The sequence below is a fragment of the Megascapheus bottae genome, chromosome 6 (genome assembly GCF_031878675.1).
Source record: "Megascapheus bottae isolate mThoBot1 chromosome 6, mThoBot2.hap1, whole genome shotgun sequence".
Classification (NCBI taxonomy): domain Eukaryota; kingdom Metazoa; phylum Chordata; class Mammalia; order Rodentia; family Geomyidae; genus Megascapheus; species Megascapheus bottae.
This window is the reverse complement of record NC_143514.1, coordinates 8,402,391-8,420,431: the sequence shown is the minus strand read 5'-3', so window position 1 is coordinate 8,420,431 and position 18,041 is coordinate 8,402,391. Positions and strand designations below refer to the sequence as shown.

General features: G+C 43.9%; 1 protein-coding gene across 1 annotated transcript in view; it reads right to left on the bottom strand.

Moving 5' to 3' along the window:
* Slc44a3 (solute carrier family 44 member 3) overlaps positions 1 to 18,041 on the bottom strand; it is a 36,158-nt gene that overhangs the window by 9,485 nt on the left and 8,632 nt on the right. The window contains 3 exon segments of the mRNA XM_090333953.1: positions 715 to 736; positions 8,785 to 9,147; positions 12,602 to 12,758. Of these exon segments, the coding sequence (XP_090190079.1) occupies positions 715 to 736; positions 8,785 to 9,147; positions 12,602 to 12,758 (542 nt within the window).

Here is an 18,041-nt window from a genome sequence, read left to right as displayed (position 1 = left end):
CTGGGCAGATAAACCCAAGAGGCTGTTTTCTCCAATTAACCACTGAAAAGCCAGAAGTGAAGCTGTGTAAATGCCACCTAGGAAATAGTCTCATTTTACCCCCGAGGTAAATGGGGCATGAATTTGGGGCCCTCTGCTAGCATTTTGACAGATAAGCCTGACCTCCTCCACATCCTGAAAAACCCCAATCAGGCAAGGGCATCTTGCCAAACTTTTCTCTTGGCTAATCTAGGAAAGTTTCCCTCCATCTTGCAGCCAGCCTCCCCTCCCCCAGCAGCAATGCCATTGTGAATGAGCCGGCAGGGCCAGACCCTGAAACCCTGTGCAAGGGTTGCCTTCATCCAATAAGCTCGCCCCATTTCCAGAGCCCTGTCATACCTATTAATCTCATTTGATCTGTGCATAATCAGGAGGAAATGAGCAAGCCAGAAGGGAGGCCTGGTCTTTTATAAGGAAAAAATTAAACTGGAGACCTGCAGAGGATGGAGGGTCACTGGGTCAGCTACTGACTTCAGGCTCTATTAGCATGATAAATAAGGTGTGTTTGTCCCTGGGTCACAAGCCCATTGCTTGCTCCTCTCATCCTTAGCCTTGACAAGGAGCTCTAGGCAGGGCAACGAAGCCAGCAAATCCATGGCTTTGGGTGCCATACAGAATACCACTTAATAGTACAGTCATCCTGGGTTAAGTTTTTCAGCCTCTGGGCCCCAATTTCCTCATTTGTATAATGAGGGTACTAGCAAAAACTGAGTCCTAAAGGAGATTCACTTTGCTAAGTGCTGGTGGCTCACACCTGTAATCCTTGCTGCTCAGGAGGCTGAGGTCTGAGGATCTCGGTTCAAAGCCAGCCTGGGCAGAAAAGGCAGTGAGATTTTCATCTCCAATTAGCCACCAGAAAATGGGAAGTAGCTCTGCAGCTCAAAGTGGTTGAGCACTAGTGATGAACAAAAGAGCTCAGGGATTGGCCCAGGCCCTGAGATCAAGCCTCCCCGCCCCCCACTCATCCACTTCAATGGTGTGTCCAAAATGTCTACCTTGTGTCTGTCATGATGTCAGCTTCTACCGTAGATTGTATTTCTAAGCATTAGAAGTCTGGCTCTTAATGGCAAACATCTCGAAATCTCTAATTGAAAAGTCAGGCAGTAGAGAATGGAGGATAGAGGCAGAAAACAGTAATTCTCATGTGTTTTTTTTTTTTAATCATAAGGGGAAATAAAATTTTTTTTTGGTGCCAGTCCTGGGGCTTGAGCTCAGGGAAAGTGCTCAGGCCTGGACACTGTCCCTGAGCTTTTGTGCTCAAGGATGGCACACTACCACTTGAGTCACATCTCCATTTTTGCTTTTGTTGTAATTAGAGATACAGGGTTTCATGGGCTTTTCTTTGCTGACTGGCTTTGAATTCTAATCCTCAGATCTCAGCCTCCAGAGTAGCTAGGATTACAGGCGTGAGGCACCACGCCCAGCATGGGAAATGGTTCTAAAGCTGCTGTCTATCCTCCCTGGCTCAGGGCTGGCAAAGCCAGAGTTGGCCTGTGAGGTCACGTGGTTCTTGTGCTTTTGTTGTTCAAATCCCAGAAATCGCTGTTGAAGGAGGACGCCATTTCTCCATTGTGTATTCTTGGCCATCTTCACCACATATGCCAGAATTTGTTTCTGGGGGTCTCTATCTTTTCTAAAGGTCTATATGTCTATTCCAGCACCAAACTGTCTTAATTACTGTGGCTTTGTGACAGGACAAAGGCCTTTGTGGCCCCCAAAGACCACCTTCTCGACTTCCCATTTTAACTCCATTTTGACAGGAGCTTCTGCTGAGTGCAGGCATGGTGGAGGCAGCTCCACAAACAAGGACAGCTCTTTTCAGCCAGGCATTCCTTTGTCTTTATCACCTTCCTGCTATTCTAAGCAGATGGTAGGAGCTGAGCAAAGGCAGCATGGATGTAGGGTAGGTGTTGAAGCAACGTGGCCTTCCCACTCATCCCTCAATCCACAGACATCTACTAAAGGTTTGTGCTGGCCAAGCTCCAGGCTGGAAAGTGGGGCAGCAGTGGGTGAAACCAGTAACCTCTGATGCTTTGGCCCTCATCAAATTTCTTTGTTGCGGCTTTGATAAAGGCGAGACTTGGGCATGGCAAACATGCCCAGAACCCTTTCTCCACCCACACTGAGATGCATCCGATGAAGTCATTCAGCCTCAGCTGTCTCATTCCTCAGATGAATGTGGGTCTTTATCCCACCCCTCTGCCAATGGAGCCATTCTATAAAAGGCAAACAGGGAACTTGGGGATCAGAGGATGAAACCACAAGAATGTTCAAAGCCTGGAGCCAACTGCCCAAACTTTCAGGAACTTTCTAGCCCCATCTACTTAAGAAAGCTTGCTGAGCCAAATTTATCTACTCAGTTGCTTCTCTACTGTTTAGGAAATTTGTATCTCAATGTCTGTAGACTAAAGGGAAAGACCAATTATCCAACACATGGGTGATAGTCTATCTTCCTCCTCCTCCTCCTCTTTCTCCTCCTCCTCCTCTTTTTTTTTATCTTTCCTAATGTATTTCTTCTCTCTCTCCTCTCTGCACATCCTACAGGCTTATGTTCTAAGACCAAGATAGGCACCCAGGCTACAAATCTTAGTGTCTTTTATTTCCTAAATTTTCTTTTTTCCTTTCTGATAGTGGGGCTTAAACTAGTGCCTAAGTGCTGTCATTTAGCTTTTTTACTCAAGGCTGGAACTCTACCATTTGTGCAAGCTGAGTGAGAGGTCCTGAGTTTAAGCTCTAGTGCTCGTAGAATAAAAAGATTCTCGCTTCTCAAGTAGAGTCTAAGGAGCTATGAAGGTGACAAGGTGGGTGTCTCAGGACATTCTATGTCTGCTACTGTCTACGATGTCTACTACACCTAAAAGTTTATAAAATCCCATGGCGAGAGAGAGCAGAAAAGATTATTTTTTTTATTAAAGAATTTATTAACATTTCAAATGTCATGCTTAACAAACAAGTATTCAAGAAGGGAATCTCTGTATACAATCACTGGCACTTAGGTTTTAGAACATAATTAAAATTAAGCATGAATCTATGTAATAAAACATTACGTCTATAGAAAGATTTTTTTAACTATCTAGTGGAATGAGAGCTCCAAGTCAGAAGTTAGAGAGACACAATATAATGTTCCTTGAGCATGTGAATTTGTGGCTGGGATTCATAGGAACATGGAAAGCATTTGAAGAGGAGGTTCAGCTGCTATGGCCTAGAACATTGTCAGATCTCCCACTGGCAGCACTCCCTGCAGGATCTGAACCCTCCACATTCACATTTATTCCCCAACCACTATGATTCAGCCTCCTTTCATGTCTGCCTAATACGAGTTCATCTCTAATCTCTAGCAAACCATCCCTTCCTTCTCCTGACAATGTCTGTGTCTAGGAGGGAGAAAGCTGGAGAACCTCAGCTGAAGGATTATCCACAGGCAGTGTGTAAGGGAGGAGCAGGTGTGGATTTCCAAGAAGGGGAGAGCTGTTGTTCTGACAACAACTTTGTTGCAGAAGAACCGAAGAGAAAGGGCCTATGAAGACGCCTATTCTCTATCATGAGGAAGATTAGATTTGTGGCAGGAGCTACTTAATTATTTCATTTCCCACACTACACGAATTGGGGAAGGGTTGACACCCCTCTATCATCATTACATGTTGCATGGTAAGCATCCTCTCGTGCTCTACCTGTGGTCCTAGCTGAGAGTTCAGCCCAGACTTGGGCGCCAGGCGAGCAGGGCATCCCTACAGACACGAACCTGCCTAGAGAAGGACTTAAAAGCTGCCAGGTGCTCCCATCCACCTGTAGCTCTCATGGCTGTGTTCTCATGAATTACCTGCTTCCTTATTTGGCGTGGGGGGGGGCGTGGAAACTGGGTTTTGCTGCCTCTGAGGTGATTTTCTTTCTGGGGATTTTTGTTGTTGTTGTTTTCGTCGGCTGTGGGGCTTGAACTCAGGGCTTGGGTACTGTTTTTAAGCTCTTTTTGCTCAAGGCAAGTGCTCTGCCACTTTGAGCCACAGCTCCACTTCCGGTTTCCTGGTGGTTAATGGGAAATGAGAGTTTCATGGACATTCCTGCCTGGGCTAGCTTTGAACCGCAATCCTCAGATCTCAGCCTCCTAAGTAGCTAGGATGGCAGGTGGGATCCCCCAGCACCTGACTCTGAAAGTGGTTTTCACAGATGAAAGTTAAAACCATGAGGGACCTTCCCCACTATTTGCAGTGGACTTAGAACCCATATTGGGAAGGCACAAAGATGACACATGGATTCCTCACGTTCTGCATGGAGCTTAGGTTCCTAAACCACTGCTACTGGATACAGTCCCAGCTGCTTTTGCTGGGTAATGTCACCTCTGCCTACAGTTGTTGAAACCAGGGCAGAAAGAAAACAAAGGCTAGATGCAGAAGCAAGAGATAGAAGGTCTGGCAACTGAGGACGGATGTGTCATGGCTTTAGGTCACACCTGTGATCCTAGCTACTCTACTCAGGAGATCTGTTGGATTGCAGTTCAAAGCCACCAGTCCTGGCAGGAACGTCTGTGAGACTTTCCTCTCCAATTTAGCACCAGAAAATTAGAAGTGAAGCCATGGTTCCAGTGGTGGAAAGCTCAGGGACAGTAACCAGACCCTGAGTTCAAGCCCAGGACTAGCAAAAAAAAAAAAAAAAAAAAAAGAAGGAAAGAAAGAAGGGAAAAAAAAGAAAGAAAAGAAAGAGAAAGAAAGAAAGCTGGGTGCTGGTGGTTCACACCTGCAATTTTAGCTGCTTAGAAGGCTGAGATCTGATGATCAGAGTTCAAAGTCAGCGCAGGCATTAAAGCCCAACACACACACACACACACACACACACACACACACACACACACACACTGGAAAAAGAACATCTGCATGGGGGATTTGTGAGGGAGCATGCACAATTAACACACCCAAGCAGCAGAGGATAGGGACTTAGTCAGGGCCCAATACAAAAAGGGTGTTTGTATCTCCCAAGGCTACACATTTCCAAGTAAGTCAAAGCAATTCCTGCAGAGCACACCCTGTCTCTCAGGAGACTTGCCTGAGTGTTCCAGTGCTCCTGTCCCCCTTTCCTATAGAAATAGAACCACTCATTTCACAAGTAGGAATTGTGCCTCCCAGAATTACAAGATTTCTGAGTCTTTCTGAGGATTTCAGACAGTCCAGTCTAAGATGGCAGCTGCCGGCAGCCCTTAGTCTGGAGGGGGTCTAGGTCTGTGCACACACGAGAGTTCTTCACCGCCTGGGCCTGGCTCACAGCAGGTGGCAGGTCCGGAGAAGCTCCCAGCAAAGCTGCACAAAGCCCTGGTCATGCACTGGGAGCTTCCTAGCTTGGCTTCAGGAAACAGGAGGATTCAGTTTGTTTTTTCCCAGACAGTCTGGGGCCTCTGACAAAGAGGTGCCTTAATTCTTTTTCTGTCTGGAGCCAGAGTGGTAACATTTGCCATGAAACAGCTGGCTGTGGCTATAAATGAGCCCTAATGCAAACGATGGCATTGACACACGTGTGTATTCCTCTTAAACACGCATGCAAGGGGCATCTCTCTATATCAGCTGGCTGCCCCAGAATAGCCCTGCACCAGCTGAGGGTGTGTGTGGGGGGGGTGGGGGAGCACAAAGCAGAGCCACCTAATCACAGCAGGCCGGGGTGGATACTCCATGACAAGGTTACCTATTATGGCACTGGCAGTGACCAATAGAACTTCCTCTTCCTCAGGACCTTTCCACCGGTTTCAGAGTCAGAGCACTTTCACACTATTCATGACTTTATTCCTCCCCGAGATACACGTGCTCCTCTGGGGAGAGAGGAAGTCACTGGAGATCTGCCCACTGGCCTGGGATGAACCAAAAGTCACCGGTCGCCTTTGCTATTGAGGGACAGGGAGAAAGAGAGGCATTGACTTGGAGCTGAGGAGAGAGGGCTGTGAGGGCTGGGGAGAGAGAAGGCTTTGAGATTTTTACAAAGTCAAGTCGGCTACAAAGGCTTAGAAGACAGACCAACATTATGCTCACTGAAGGGGGAGCGTTGGCAGGCCGGACAGGTTGCAGCGGGTGGGAGGGGGGGGAGGACGAGCATGTTTCCCAGGAAGCAATAGGATTTTCTCTGTGCCTGACTCCACACACTATCTGGGCCTTTTTGACCAGGACTATTTGTGAGAAGACAGGAAGCTGCAGTGTGACTCTGAATTAGTACCCTGCGCTTACAACTGATAACATGGCAAAGGAAAGGAGGTAGCCTTTCTTTTTTCTTTCTTTCTTTCTTTCTTTCTGTTTTTTTTTTTTTTTTTGCCAGTCGTGGGCTTGAGCTCAGGGCCTGAGCGCTGTCCTTGGATTTTCTCAAGGTTAGCACTCTACCACTTGAGCCTCAGCACCATTTCTGGCTTTTTTCTATGTATGTGGTACCGAGGAATCGAACCTGGGTCCTCGTGCATGCTAGGCAGGCACTCTACCACTAGGCCAAACTCCCAGCCCCTGTTTTTTTTTTCTTTTTTGCTCAAAGCTAGCTCTCTATCAACTGAGCCACACCTCCACCTCTAGCAGCTTGGTGGTTAATTTTGGTTGTGCGAGTCTCAGGGACTTTCTTGCCAGAGCTGGCTTCAAATCACAATCCTCACATCTCAGCCTCCTGAGTGGCTGGGTTTGCAGGTGTGAAATGACACTTTACTGCCTGCATCAAGTACTCCCCAAAGAAAAGGCTCCAAGTTAAATATATCGAGGTCAAATACATGGCTTACAAGGGTAGAGAGTCAACCTTTGTGTGGAAAAACAGGCAATGGGGAGATGAGCTGAGTTCAAACCCTAGTATGGACCAAAAAAATCAGAAAGCTGAAAACATGTCCTTCATTTGTCAAATTCAGTAGAAACCTTCGGCTCTCCTAGCAGAGATTTACAATAGAACAAAATAGACATAAGGCCAAATAGTATGACACTAAATGCAAGGACCTCCACGATAAAGAAACAAAAGCCATATAATGAGTGATTGTTGTCCTTAATGTACTATGTTATCTCTTATCTCTTTTGCTATCCCTTGGTTATATCATATTATTACAATATTTCACCTTGTTATCTGATATATTTTATGTGTGCTTAATTGGTTATTTGAAATTGGATTGGGAAGGGGGAAATCAAAAAGAGGGGGGGAGGGGGGAGGGAAATGGGAACCATGTCATGAGAAAGGGTATCAATGTTTGTGAAGTAATACACCTCTATCTGGTGAATATAATATAACCCTTCTATTAATTACAATAAAAAAAGAATAACAGAGTAGAGTGTGAAAATAGGAGATAGAGGCCTGTTCTCAATGAAACCTTCAGGAGACTCCCAGCTCAACGCACGAATGAATGCAGGTGCTCCAGTTGACAAGCAGGGCAGGGATGGAGCCAGAACCCAGTCTTTCTCCATCTCAGCCATTGCTTCCCGCTCTGGATGGGGAGGGGCCTACACGGTGCCCCTGAGCGGCTACAGGCAGTTTGAAAACCACCGTGAGAGAAGGGATACAGAAAGAACACAACTAGGCGCCTCAGAGGCCTATGTGGTCATTGCATTTGCATCCATGGCCTTATGCCTTTCTTCTTTCTCTAGTCTAGATGGCCTCAACTGCCCATGCAAATGCAGCATGTGGTTGTACTACATCTGCAGTACTTTTATGGTGTAAGATGGTGTCCAGAGTCATGCACACCACTCTAAGGAGAGAGCTAGGTTATCTCACCCATGACATGTGTAGATCCAGGGACTGGATCTACTCGCCATTGCTCCGTGACATTTTTATAATTGTGTCTTATTGTATGCTGGCTTGAGGGGATCTAAAATGAAAACCAAATATGTTCTACAGTATACTCCAAGATTCTTCAGAGCCTTAAAAATAGAACTGAGCTTTACTTTCTGGAATAATGAAAGGTAGTCTAAGTACTACTTATAAGCCATTATACGTGGACAGTATAATTAGCCCCTTTACTTGTACTGCTGCATTTATTAGGGAGATGGGTGATGATAAGAACTACTTTCCTTAAGTAAGATCTTGGAGAACATTTAAATTATAAAACAGCCCACTGACTCACAAAAACACTGCATTGTATAAATCTGAGGATGGGCAATTAAACTTTCCTAAGTGATCTACAGTAAAATAAAACATGTATTTAAATTTCCATCAACTTGGAGATTTAGGAGAGGGGAGAAAAAAAAATCTGAAGTTCAAACAATTGCAGGATATCCTGTTTATGATTTTAAAGGAATATTTATAGTTTGAAAAAGGAAAAGCTGGTGAAATACAGAAAAATGAGAGAGGCCACTTTTTCTTGAGCAGGAAAATTATGGCCTTCAAAGACAGTGAAAATGAGCTCTTAGTAGGTGTATATTCATTATGTCAGGGTTTCTAAAGATGCCCTCTACTTGTTTTATTGGTTTGTTTATTTATTTTACTTTGGATGGGGAACTACATTTCTTTCAGATTTTGAAACGTAGCTTTAATAGCCTAAGGTTCTGCAAACCACAGCCTGGGTGATCCATTAGATTGTGGCTGCAGCTACGAATGATTTTTTTCCTTACAAATTTAGAATGGCTGGGGAAAGACATCAAAAGATGTCTTAACACATGCAAGCATCCATTAATGAAATTGTATTGGAAGGCATTTTGTCTGCAATGATGCGATGGCGGCAGGTTTGAGTGGGTTCAACTGACAGAATATGGCTTAAAAGTCTAAAAGATTGACATGATTTTTTTCCTTTCACAGAAGAATGCACCAGTGTCTGACCTGAAAGATGGCAGCAGCCTGGGGGTTCTCTGAGGATGAGGGGTAGCAGGGCACATATCTGGTTTGAGGCGGGGTAGGTATTGGGTTAGACAGAGTACCCACGAGTGTCCAGATGGGCCCCTGGACCTCAAACTGCGCTGTGGGATCAAATCCCGACCACAGGAATCCAGGAGAAGGTGGGCAGGCCGCTTTTGAGCGGCCACTGCTTCCATCTGCCAATCTACACACCTGGGGAAGCCCGGGGCTCTCATTCCCAGTGGGAGAAGTTCCATTTTGTGCATGTTTTTTAATGACTGTTATTACAAAGAGCGAAATTCTTCTCACGGGCTTAGTTGATATGGGGATTCTAAACCACAGCAGAAACTGAACAAAGCAACAGAACTTCTGACTCTAGCCATGGGACTCTTAGCTCTACTTGCCTACTACTCTACCTCTAGCTCTGACTCTACCTTTGAGGGTGGTGTCTCCAACAGCACACTGTACTTTGTCAATTTTGCATTTTATTTAATAGTTTTTGGTGCCAATCCTGGGATTTGAACTCAATATCTTGGCACTGTTCACTTAGCTTGTTATTTTATTTTTTCTCTCTCAAGGTTGGTAACTATTATACCATTTGAACCAGAGTCTCATAGTCTTTCCTGCCTTGGCTGGCTTTGAACCTTGATCTTCAGATTTCAACCTTCTGAGTAGCTAGGATTATATAGACTTCTAGGCTAGAGCCACTGGTGCTCAGCAGGCTTTTTAAAATTTATTCTTATTTTATTTTATTATTTTATTATATTGCCAGGGTAATGTATAGAGGGTTACAGTTATATTTATCAGGTAGTGGGGGCATTACTTCTTGCACATTGATACCCCTGCCCATGTTTTTGTCCTCATTTCCCACCTCCCACCTCCTGGGCTTTTTTAGTTTTGAGACAGAGTTTTACTAAGTAGCTCAGACTAGCCTTCTTGAACTCCCAATCCTCCTGCCTCAGTTAAAGGTAGGCATCCTGATAGGCATGTACCACTGCCCCTGGTATGTCTTGCTGTGTCTATCTGTTTGTCTATCTATCTAACTAATACCATATAACTAATTTTTCACATAGTGAAATAATTAATTGTCCTCCATTATAATTTTTGGTAGATGTACGCCTTGTATTCAGTTTCTCATTTTTAGGTTTCCAGGTTGTCTTCAGCTTCACTTGGTCTTTTTAAGCCAAAGTTTATGTTCATGAAGAACCAACCAATCAACAATACACTGTAGACACTGGTTATATGCCCACATCCATAAAGAATCAAATTTGACTTTGGTGGAAATGAAATCCTGTTATGAAACTTTTAAGGACTACATCTCAAGAAAGAATTCAGTCTTTGGAAACATATCTAGAACGTGTGCATAACTCAAAAATGAACTCTTGAGTAAAATGCCTGGGGGAGGGGCATCTCCCTGTGTCTTACTCATGGCCCAGAGAGAGAAATTTTTCTAGTGAACCATCCTAAAATAGTGTGCTATGAGGACCCCAGGAGTAACTCAGCCTTATATGGACATTTTCTTGTCCCAGAGTTAATTCAGTTGGATGAAACTTGATCTGGATCCTCTCTGGCCTGGCGGAGGCTCTGAATGAGCCAATTTAGTGTAGGAAAGATCACAGAGAGCTGTGCAAAATGTTTTCAGTGTGGACAGAACTGAGCTGTCAGGCCACTGCAGATCTGTAGTATTTTCTTTTTAACCTAGGAAAGGTTGCCAGCAATGACATCATTGAAAAAGGAGTTGGCTGCTTTGGTGTGGAATCTAGGTAGGTGATAAATAATCCTTCAGATGTTGTTCAGAGTGACCCTGGGTCTTTCAGAAACTTCTCTTCTAGGTTAATGGAAGGCTATTTCCCCAAAGGGCTTAAGATGGCTCATTGGAAGAGGGTAGCTAGCTCCCGGCTAACTTATTATTGATGATTATCTACCACTAATTCATATGCAAGCAAATGAACATATGCATTCTAAATATATAAAGATAGGATTACTAGTCAATACATAAATTGGTCTTAATATAGCTAACACACACAAGCAGAATATTTGTGTAAATGTACACATGCATTACTATATTTATTTATTTATTTATTTATTTTTGCCATTCCCAGGGTTTGAACTCAGGGCACTGTCCTTGAGCTTTCTCAAGCCTAGTTCTCTACCCCTTCCACTATTTCCAAGTCTTTCTGTGTATGTGGTGTGGAGGAATCAAATCCAGGACTTCATGCATGCTAGGCAAGCACTCTACCACTAAGCCATGCTCCCGGCATGGCTATAGTTTAGATAAAAGGCTGTGTCATTCAATAAATCTTTCTGAAGGTCTCTCAAGACTGAAAGACCCATTTCAAAATTCAGGAGCCTGAAGTAAGTACATTTGCCGTAGAAGAGCTAGAAATCTATTTCAAATCACCAAAATGAAGCCAGGTGAGACTTGGATAGAAACACAAGGAAACATTCTGTGACCAGAAGTAACTGCACAGCATGCATTTCAGAAAAATGGAAACCAGATAATTTTCCTGTGAAATTCAATCCATAGTTTACTAATTGACAAGCTAATCTTACATCTTGATTGTGGATTTTAAAATGCCAACCACTCAGATTTCTGTTTAAAAGCACAGAGGTGAATAATTCTCAACTATAGCATGAACTGGTGTGTCAGATGTCCTCCATTTATGTAGGACATAGAACTAAGGGTCTCTCAAGGTTTAGACAAAGGTAGCTTGGTGAAAACTCGAACCAAATTATGAAGCCTAAGGTCGGGATTGGGGGAAGATTAACAATGTGTGAGAACAGAAAAATTGGGAGAAGTCCAAGCTTCCTTGTGTGGCAGGCTAGAAATACCATGAGAACAGCTGTTTTCCTGGTGTTCTGGTTTCCACTGGCATTCAGAACCAAATGTGTATGGAAATAAAATCCAGGGAGGAGCAAATTCTCAACACAAAAGCCCCACAGTCCTCTGTCCTTTGAGCTGAGATGTAGGTCAGCTTGCCCATTTCTTGATTTCAACGAGCATGTGTGTGTGCCTCCCCCCAAAACATTTACACAGATTTGGACCTTCCTCCTTCTCTCCTTTCCTCCCATCCCTTCCTCCACACCCACACCCATCACTTACCTGTGGTACCCTCTAGAAAACACAGCTGGAAGGGCAGGGAGTATGTCAGCATTGAAACAGTAACAAATGGTATTCCTGTGTCATAAGGTGTTTTCTTAATGTAAATAAAGCATGCTAAATAGCTACAAAAATGGGTTTAAATTTCTCCTGCAGAACTTAACCCATTTGTGCTGCCTTTTTTTGGGGGGGAAGGGGCAGGTGATGTATGCTAGTACTATGGCTTGAACTGAAGTCTTCGTGCCCTTGCTTGGGTTTTTCACTCAAGGCTGGCACTTTAACCATGTGAGCCACAGCTACACTTCTGGCCTTTTGCTGGTTAAATGGGTTTGAAAGGGTCCATGGATTCAGTCCTAGCTGGCTTCAAGCCCTGATCCTCAGATCTCAGCCTCTGGAGAAGCTAGGATTACAGGTGGGAGACACCAGTGACCGGCTATATTTGATCTGCATTTTAATTGGAAGGAAAATAGGCTTTTCTCCTTCCCAACTCCTTCCAGCTCCCCTGTTGGAAAAGCCACAATGAATCAGATCAAAGCAAACCCTGGATTTGGCACGTGGCCTTCTGGGGGAGGATCCAGGACAGGCTAAGTAGCACAGAGGCCTCTGAATGGCCACCACAAGCCACCAGTTACACTCCAGTTCTAGGACCCTCTGAGTTTTCAGCCCTTAGCGTTCTGCTCTCTGTATCTGGCATTGCCTTACCTTTTCTTTCAGAGTGTTATACATGTATATGAAAACCATCCTTGGAATCCTTGTCACATTGATTAAAAATGACTCTTTGATGATCGTTCCTTGGTGGTAACAGAAAAGAATGGAAAGGGATGAAAGGATTGGATGGTCAGGAGGGTCGTTCTTATTTCTGGAAACAGGAGGAAAGAGGGTTTCAAAACCACTATTTAAAAAGCAACAAGAAACCTCTCTGGCACAAACCATCCATGTACTAGCAAGTTCCAAAGTATGAATGCAATAGCACTTGGCAAGACTTTCACTCCCCCAATGGTAGTTTATTTAATTCCTTTTGATGGCATTCGATGCCATAGACAAATAAGACAGAAGAGAAATTAAAAAAAAATAGTGGTGAGTTAAAAATGAACAACTGTTCTTTTTACAGCATTTCCAATTGTCTGTTTATCCCATTTTCCTACATTTAATTCTCTCCCCAGAATGTAACCATTTGAATGACACAAGAGCAAAGGGAAATATGACCAGCATCAGCTCGATATAAAAAAGCATCATCAAGTCACAGGAGTAGGATCAGCAAAGGTGACAACGAGCTCCAGTTCAAAGGGCAAAGACCCAGAATCCAGGGTGTCTGCAGCTCTAACTTCATCAAAGGTCATTTCAGTGTTCATGGGACTTGTTTGTGGGACTTTCCACGACAAAGCAACCAAGAATGTGTTCAAGTCAGTTGCCAGGCAGGGGAAGAGGAATGATGAAAGAATGGCATGGGCACAGCCTCTGGGCCTCCTCTATCCCACACCTAACAGATGAAGCACAAGAGCAGAGCTGTGGTAACCCTTCTGAGTCCCCTCCTCTGATGCCAGTTCTAGAAAACGAGATTATTTCCGAGAAGCAACTTCATGGGTTCCAAGCAAAGACCAATTTCTTCAGAACAGATTCCTCGCCAGCTTGCCCCCGTTGCTCATTCGTCAATGTGAATTAAGGTTTTGACAACAGCTTGGGTTTTCAGGAAGAAAAAGAATCCAAGCCAGCAATGCCTCATGAGCTGGCAATGGCTGCATCTTGCTGTTACTTTAAATCATCCAGGAAGAATAAAAAAGAGCGAACGAGAGAGCGAGAGAGCGAGAGAGAGAGAGAGAGAGAGAGAGAGAGAGAGAGAGAGAGAGAGAGAGAGAGAGAGAGAGAGAAAGAGAGAGAGCGAGAGAGAGAGAGAGAGAGAGAGCGAGAGAGAGAGAGAGCGAGAGAGCGAGAGAGCGAGAGAGAGAGAGAGCGAGAGAGAGAGAGAGAGAGAGCGAGAGAGAGAGCGAGAGAGCGAGAGAGAGAGAGAGAGAGAGAGAGAGAGAGAGAGAGAGAGAGAGAGAGCAAGACAGAGAGAGTCAGAGAGAGAGAGAGACGGGGGGGGGGGAGAGAGAGAGAGAGAGAGAGAGAGAGAGAGAGAGAGAGAGAGAGAGAGAGAGAGAATGTGGTGACAGTAATTGGGGGAGCAGAAGATCTGCAGCCCAGTGGCAACCCCCTCTACCCCCCAGAAAAAATGCTGTGGTCATTTGGGGGGAGGCCAGGGAGCTGTTGCTGATAGGAATTCATTTGGATTTGATACATGAGAAGAGTAGTGTGTCAGCCAGGAAAATCTGACATATCTTTTTCCTTTCTTCTTTTTAAGGAAGAATGTTTACTTTTCCATTGAGATTTATGCGCCTCAGAACTTATTCCGGTGCTTAAGAGATTGGAAGAAGAGAAAAACACCTGCTTTCCATCTGGAAAGGAGGAAAAAAGGATTCACAGGCCACTGTCAATGAGAGCCCTTGGGGGAGTGGGTAGGGCTGGCCCCCCCAGGTACTGAAGTCTGGGGTCAGACATCCCGTGTTTGAGGTTTCAGAGCTGGGGGAATACATGGTTTCAAGGCACTGTTGCTTTCTTTATGACTCTATGCTCAGCAGTGCTTGGCTGGAAGAAGATACAGAGGCTGCAGCAGCTGGGTTATCACATGATGAGAGACAAAGAAAAGAAAAAGAGGCTCTTTCAACCTTAGCCAGCTCACAGGGCCAGGAGACACTCAATACCTGTCCTCAAAACCAGACACAACCATGTTGCTGAGAAGTGGGGGAAGGCTAAGCAGATGATCTGGGAGGCCTCGTCTTGGCAGAGCCTTTGCTACCCACATTCCCCAGTACCAGCCATATGTCATCCCTGCCGTCAGCTCTGTCTCCCTCACCAGCAGCAAAAGCTGCCTGGGGAAGATGTGATCACAGGGAGGCTTCAAATGATATTCATTTCTGCACTCAACTATGTTTTCAAGAATGGGCATTGAAGTGCTAACACAGAGGGTGATTGACAAATTAGTTTAGAATGGGGCCGAATTAAAACAAATACCTGGTTAGAATTTCTTTCTCTAAATTAAAAAAAAAATTCTTATTATGCCGAGCACAGTGGCTCATGCCTGTAATCCTAGCTACTCAGGAGGCTGAGATCTGAGGATCACGGTTCAAAGCCAGCCCAGGCAAGAAAGTCTGTGAGACCCTCAGCTTCAATTAACCACCAGAAAACCAGAAGTGGTGCTATGGCTTAAAGCAGTAGAGCACTAGTCTTGAGCAAAAAGAGTTCAGGGAGAATGCTCAAGTCCTGGATTCAAGCCACACAACTGAAAAAGAAAAAAGAAAAGTACTTTTCTTCCTTTCTACCTAAAGAGCTCTACCTAAAGAGCTGTATAATTTATCATATCCCAGTGTATTTTAGATCTAGTTTTTGCATATGGGAAAAAACATGTGCCATTTGTTTCTCTAAGTTTGGCTTTCTTCACTTAACATGATTTGTTCTAGGTCCATCCATTTCCCTGAAAATGACATAATATTGCTCTTCCTAATAGCTGTGTAAAATTCCATTGTGTATAGGCACCACATTTTTTGGATCAACTCATAGTTTTTTTTGTTTTTGTTTTTTTTTGCCAATCCTGGAGCTAGAACCCAGGGCCTGAGCACTGTCCTTGGGCTTTCCTCAAGACTAGCGCTCTGCCACTTGAGCCACATCCCTACTTCCGTTTTTTCTGTGCATGTGGTACTGAGTAATTGAACCCAGGGCTTCATGCCTGCTAGGCAAGCACTCTACCACTAGGTCACACTCCCAGTCCTGAATCAACTCCTTTTAAAACTCCTTTTAAAATAACTATATGGCTAAAAAGAAATCATTGGGTGTTTTCTTTTAAGGTAATTCATTTTAATCATAACAATAAAGTGATTTCAAACGTCAAATGGTACTGGTGGATCAAGAGCAAGAAAAATGGCAGTTTTCTTCTCCCATCCCTAATTCTTCTGCCTTGTGCAGGCCAGATAAGTGCTACACCACTGAATTGTGCTGTCAGTCCTTCTTGACTTGTACTTTAAGATATGGCTCGTCCACTCATTATGGAATACCCAGGTTTCATTTTCCTATTCATTCAGAACTACTACCCCATATACTCAATTCCCATGATCTTTCTTCTCAATCTAATTAGATTTTCAGTCATGCTTAGTGTTTATATCATTAGCTTCATTAGATTTTTGGTTATGCTTACTTTTATGTTATTAGCACATAAATGATGTGTACTGTGAATACTCACAACTAATCCAAGTAACTTACTCCAATTGTGTTTCCTTCCCTTGGCATCTTTTCTTTTTGACACCTTTTGTTTTTACTTGGAGTTCATAATCATTACACATTTTTAATTTGTTTTTTTTTTTCCTATGACCTTCACTGATTGTACATCTTCCTCAACATGTTCAAACACATCTCTTCTTCTCTCAGTTTCTTTTCTTTCTTTGTTAGAGACAGCCTTCCTGAAGTTTCAGTGCTCTTCTGCTCCATTTTGGACTAGATTCCTTCCTTCCTTCCTTCCTTCCTTCCTTCCTTCCTTCCTTCCTTCCTTCCTTCCTCCTTTCCTCCCTCCTCCTTTCCTCCCCTCCTCCCTCCCTCCCTTCCTCCTTCTCTCCTTTCCTACATCCTTCCCTCCATCCTTCCTTCCTCCTTTCTTCCCTCCTCCTTTCCTCCCCTCCTCCCTCCCTCCCTTCCTCCTTCTCTCCTTTCCTACATCCTTCCCTCCATCCTTCCTTTCCCCCTTTCCTTCTTTGTACAACATGGTAACCTTCCTGGGGAATTCTCTTCTTTACTATGCTACAGAGCTTTTTTTTTTTTTTTTTTTTTTTTTTGCCAGTCCTGGGCTTGAACTCAGGGGCCTGAGCACTGTCCTTGGGATCTCTCAAGGCTAGAGCTCTACCACTTGAGCCACAGTCCCACTTCTGGCTTTTTCTTTTTCTTTTTCTTTTTCTTTTTTTTTTTGGTGGGTTATGGAGCTTGAACTCAGCCTGGGCGCTGTCCCTGAGCTCTTCAGCTCAAGGCTACCACTCTACCCTTGAGCCAAGCCCCACTTAATTGGAGATGAGAATCTTCTGTCCTTTTGTGCCAGGGATGGCTTTGAACCTCCATCCTCAGATCTCAGCCTCCTGCGGAGCTAGGATTATAGGCGTGAACACGCCCATTATTTGTTGTTTTTCTTGTTGTTTGTTTGTTTGTTTTTGGTTTTGTTTTTGTAGTACTGAGGAATAGTACCCTGGGCTTCATACATCCTAGGTAAGCACTCTACCTTTAAGCCACATTCCTAGTCCTTTTTTATTTTTTTGAAACTCATATTTTCCTCCTTGGCTTACTCATAAGTTTCAATGGAGAAAGTCCTTATGAAATAAGATGGAAAGGAAGCAATTTGGGGACTTTATTTCCTTTTATTCCTGACCACCAGCAGAAATAGGTATGGATTCTATATGGGGAGCAGTCTTCCCTAGCATGGCCACAGTCTTGCTCTGATGATCTCCTGGTTTGAAGTTGCCGTTGAAAGGATTGCATCCTGGTTCTGGTTCTCTGGTACTGCAAAATTTTCCCTTTCTTTCTTTCTTTCTTTCTTTCTTTCTTTCTTTCTTTCTTCCTTCCTTCCTTCCTTCCTTCCTTCCTTCTTTCCTTTCTTTCCTTCCTTCCTTCTTTCCTTCTTTCTTTCTTTTTCTTTTTCACTTGATCTCTCCTTCTTCCTCACTTCTCTTTACTTAAGTCCTCAGTCCTGGGAAGCTGTTTAGCACAATTTATTCCTCTAAAAAACTGTCTTGGGAGCCAGGCACAGGAGGCTCACACTTGTAATCCTAGATATTCAGGAAGCAGAGAGAGATCTGAGGATTGTGGTTCAAAGCCAGCCGGGGCAGGAAAGTCTGTGACATTCTTATTTCCTATAAATTACCACAAAGTGGAAGTGGAGTTGTGCTTCAAGTGATAAAGTACCAACCTTGAGCAAAAGAAGCTCAGAGGCAGTACCTAGGCTCTGGGACAAACCCCAGAACCAGCAAAAAAAAAAACCCCAAAACATATATATATATATATATATATATATATATATATATATATATATATATATATATATTCGGGGCTGGGGATTTAGTTCAGTGGAAAA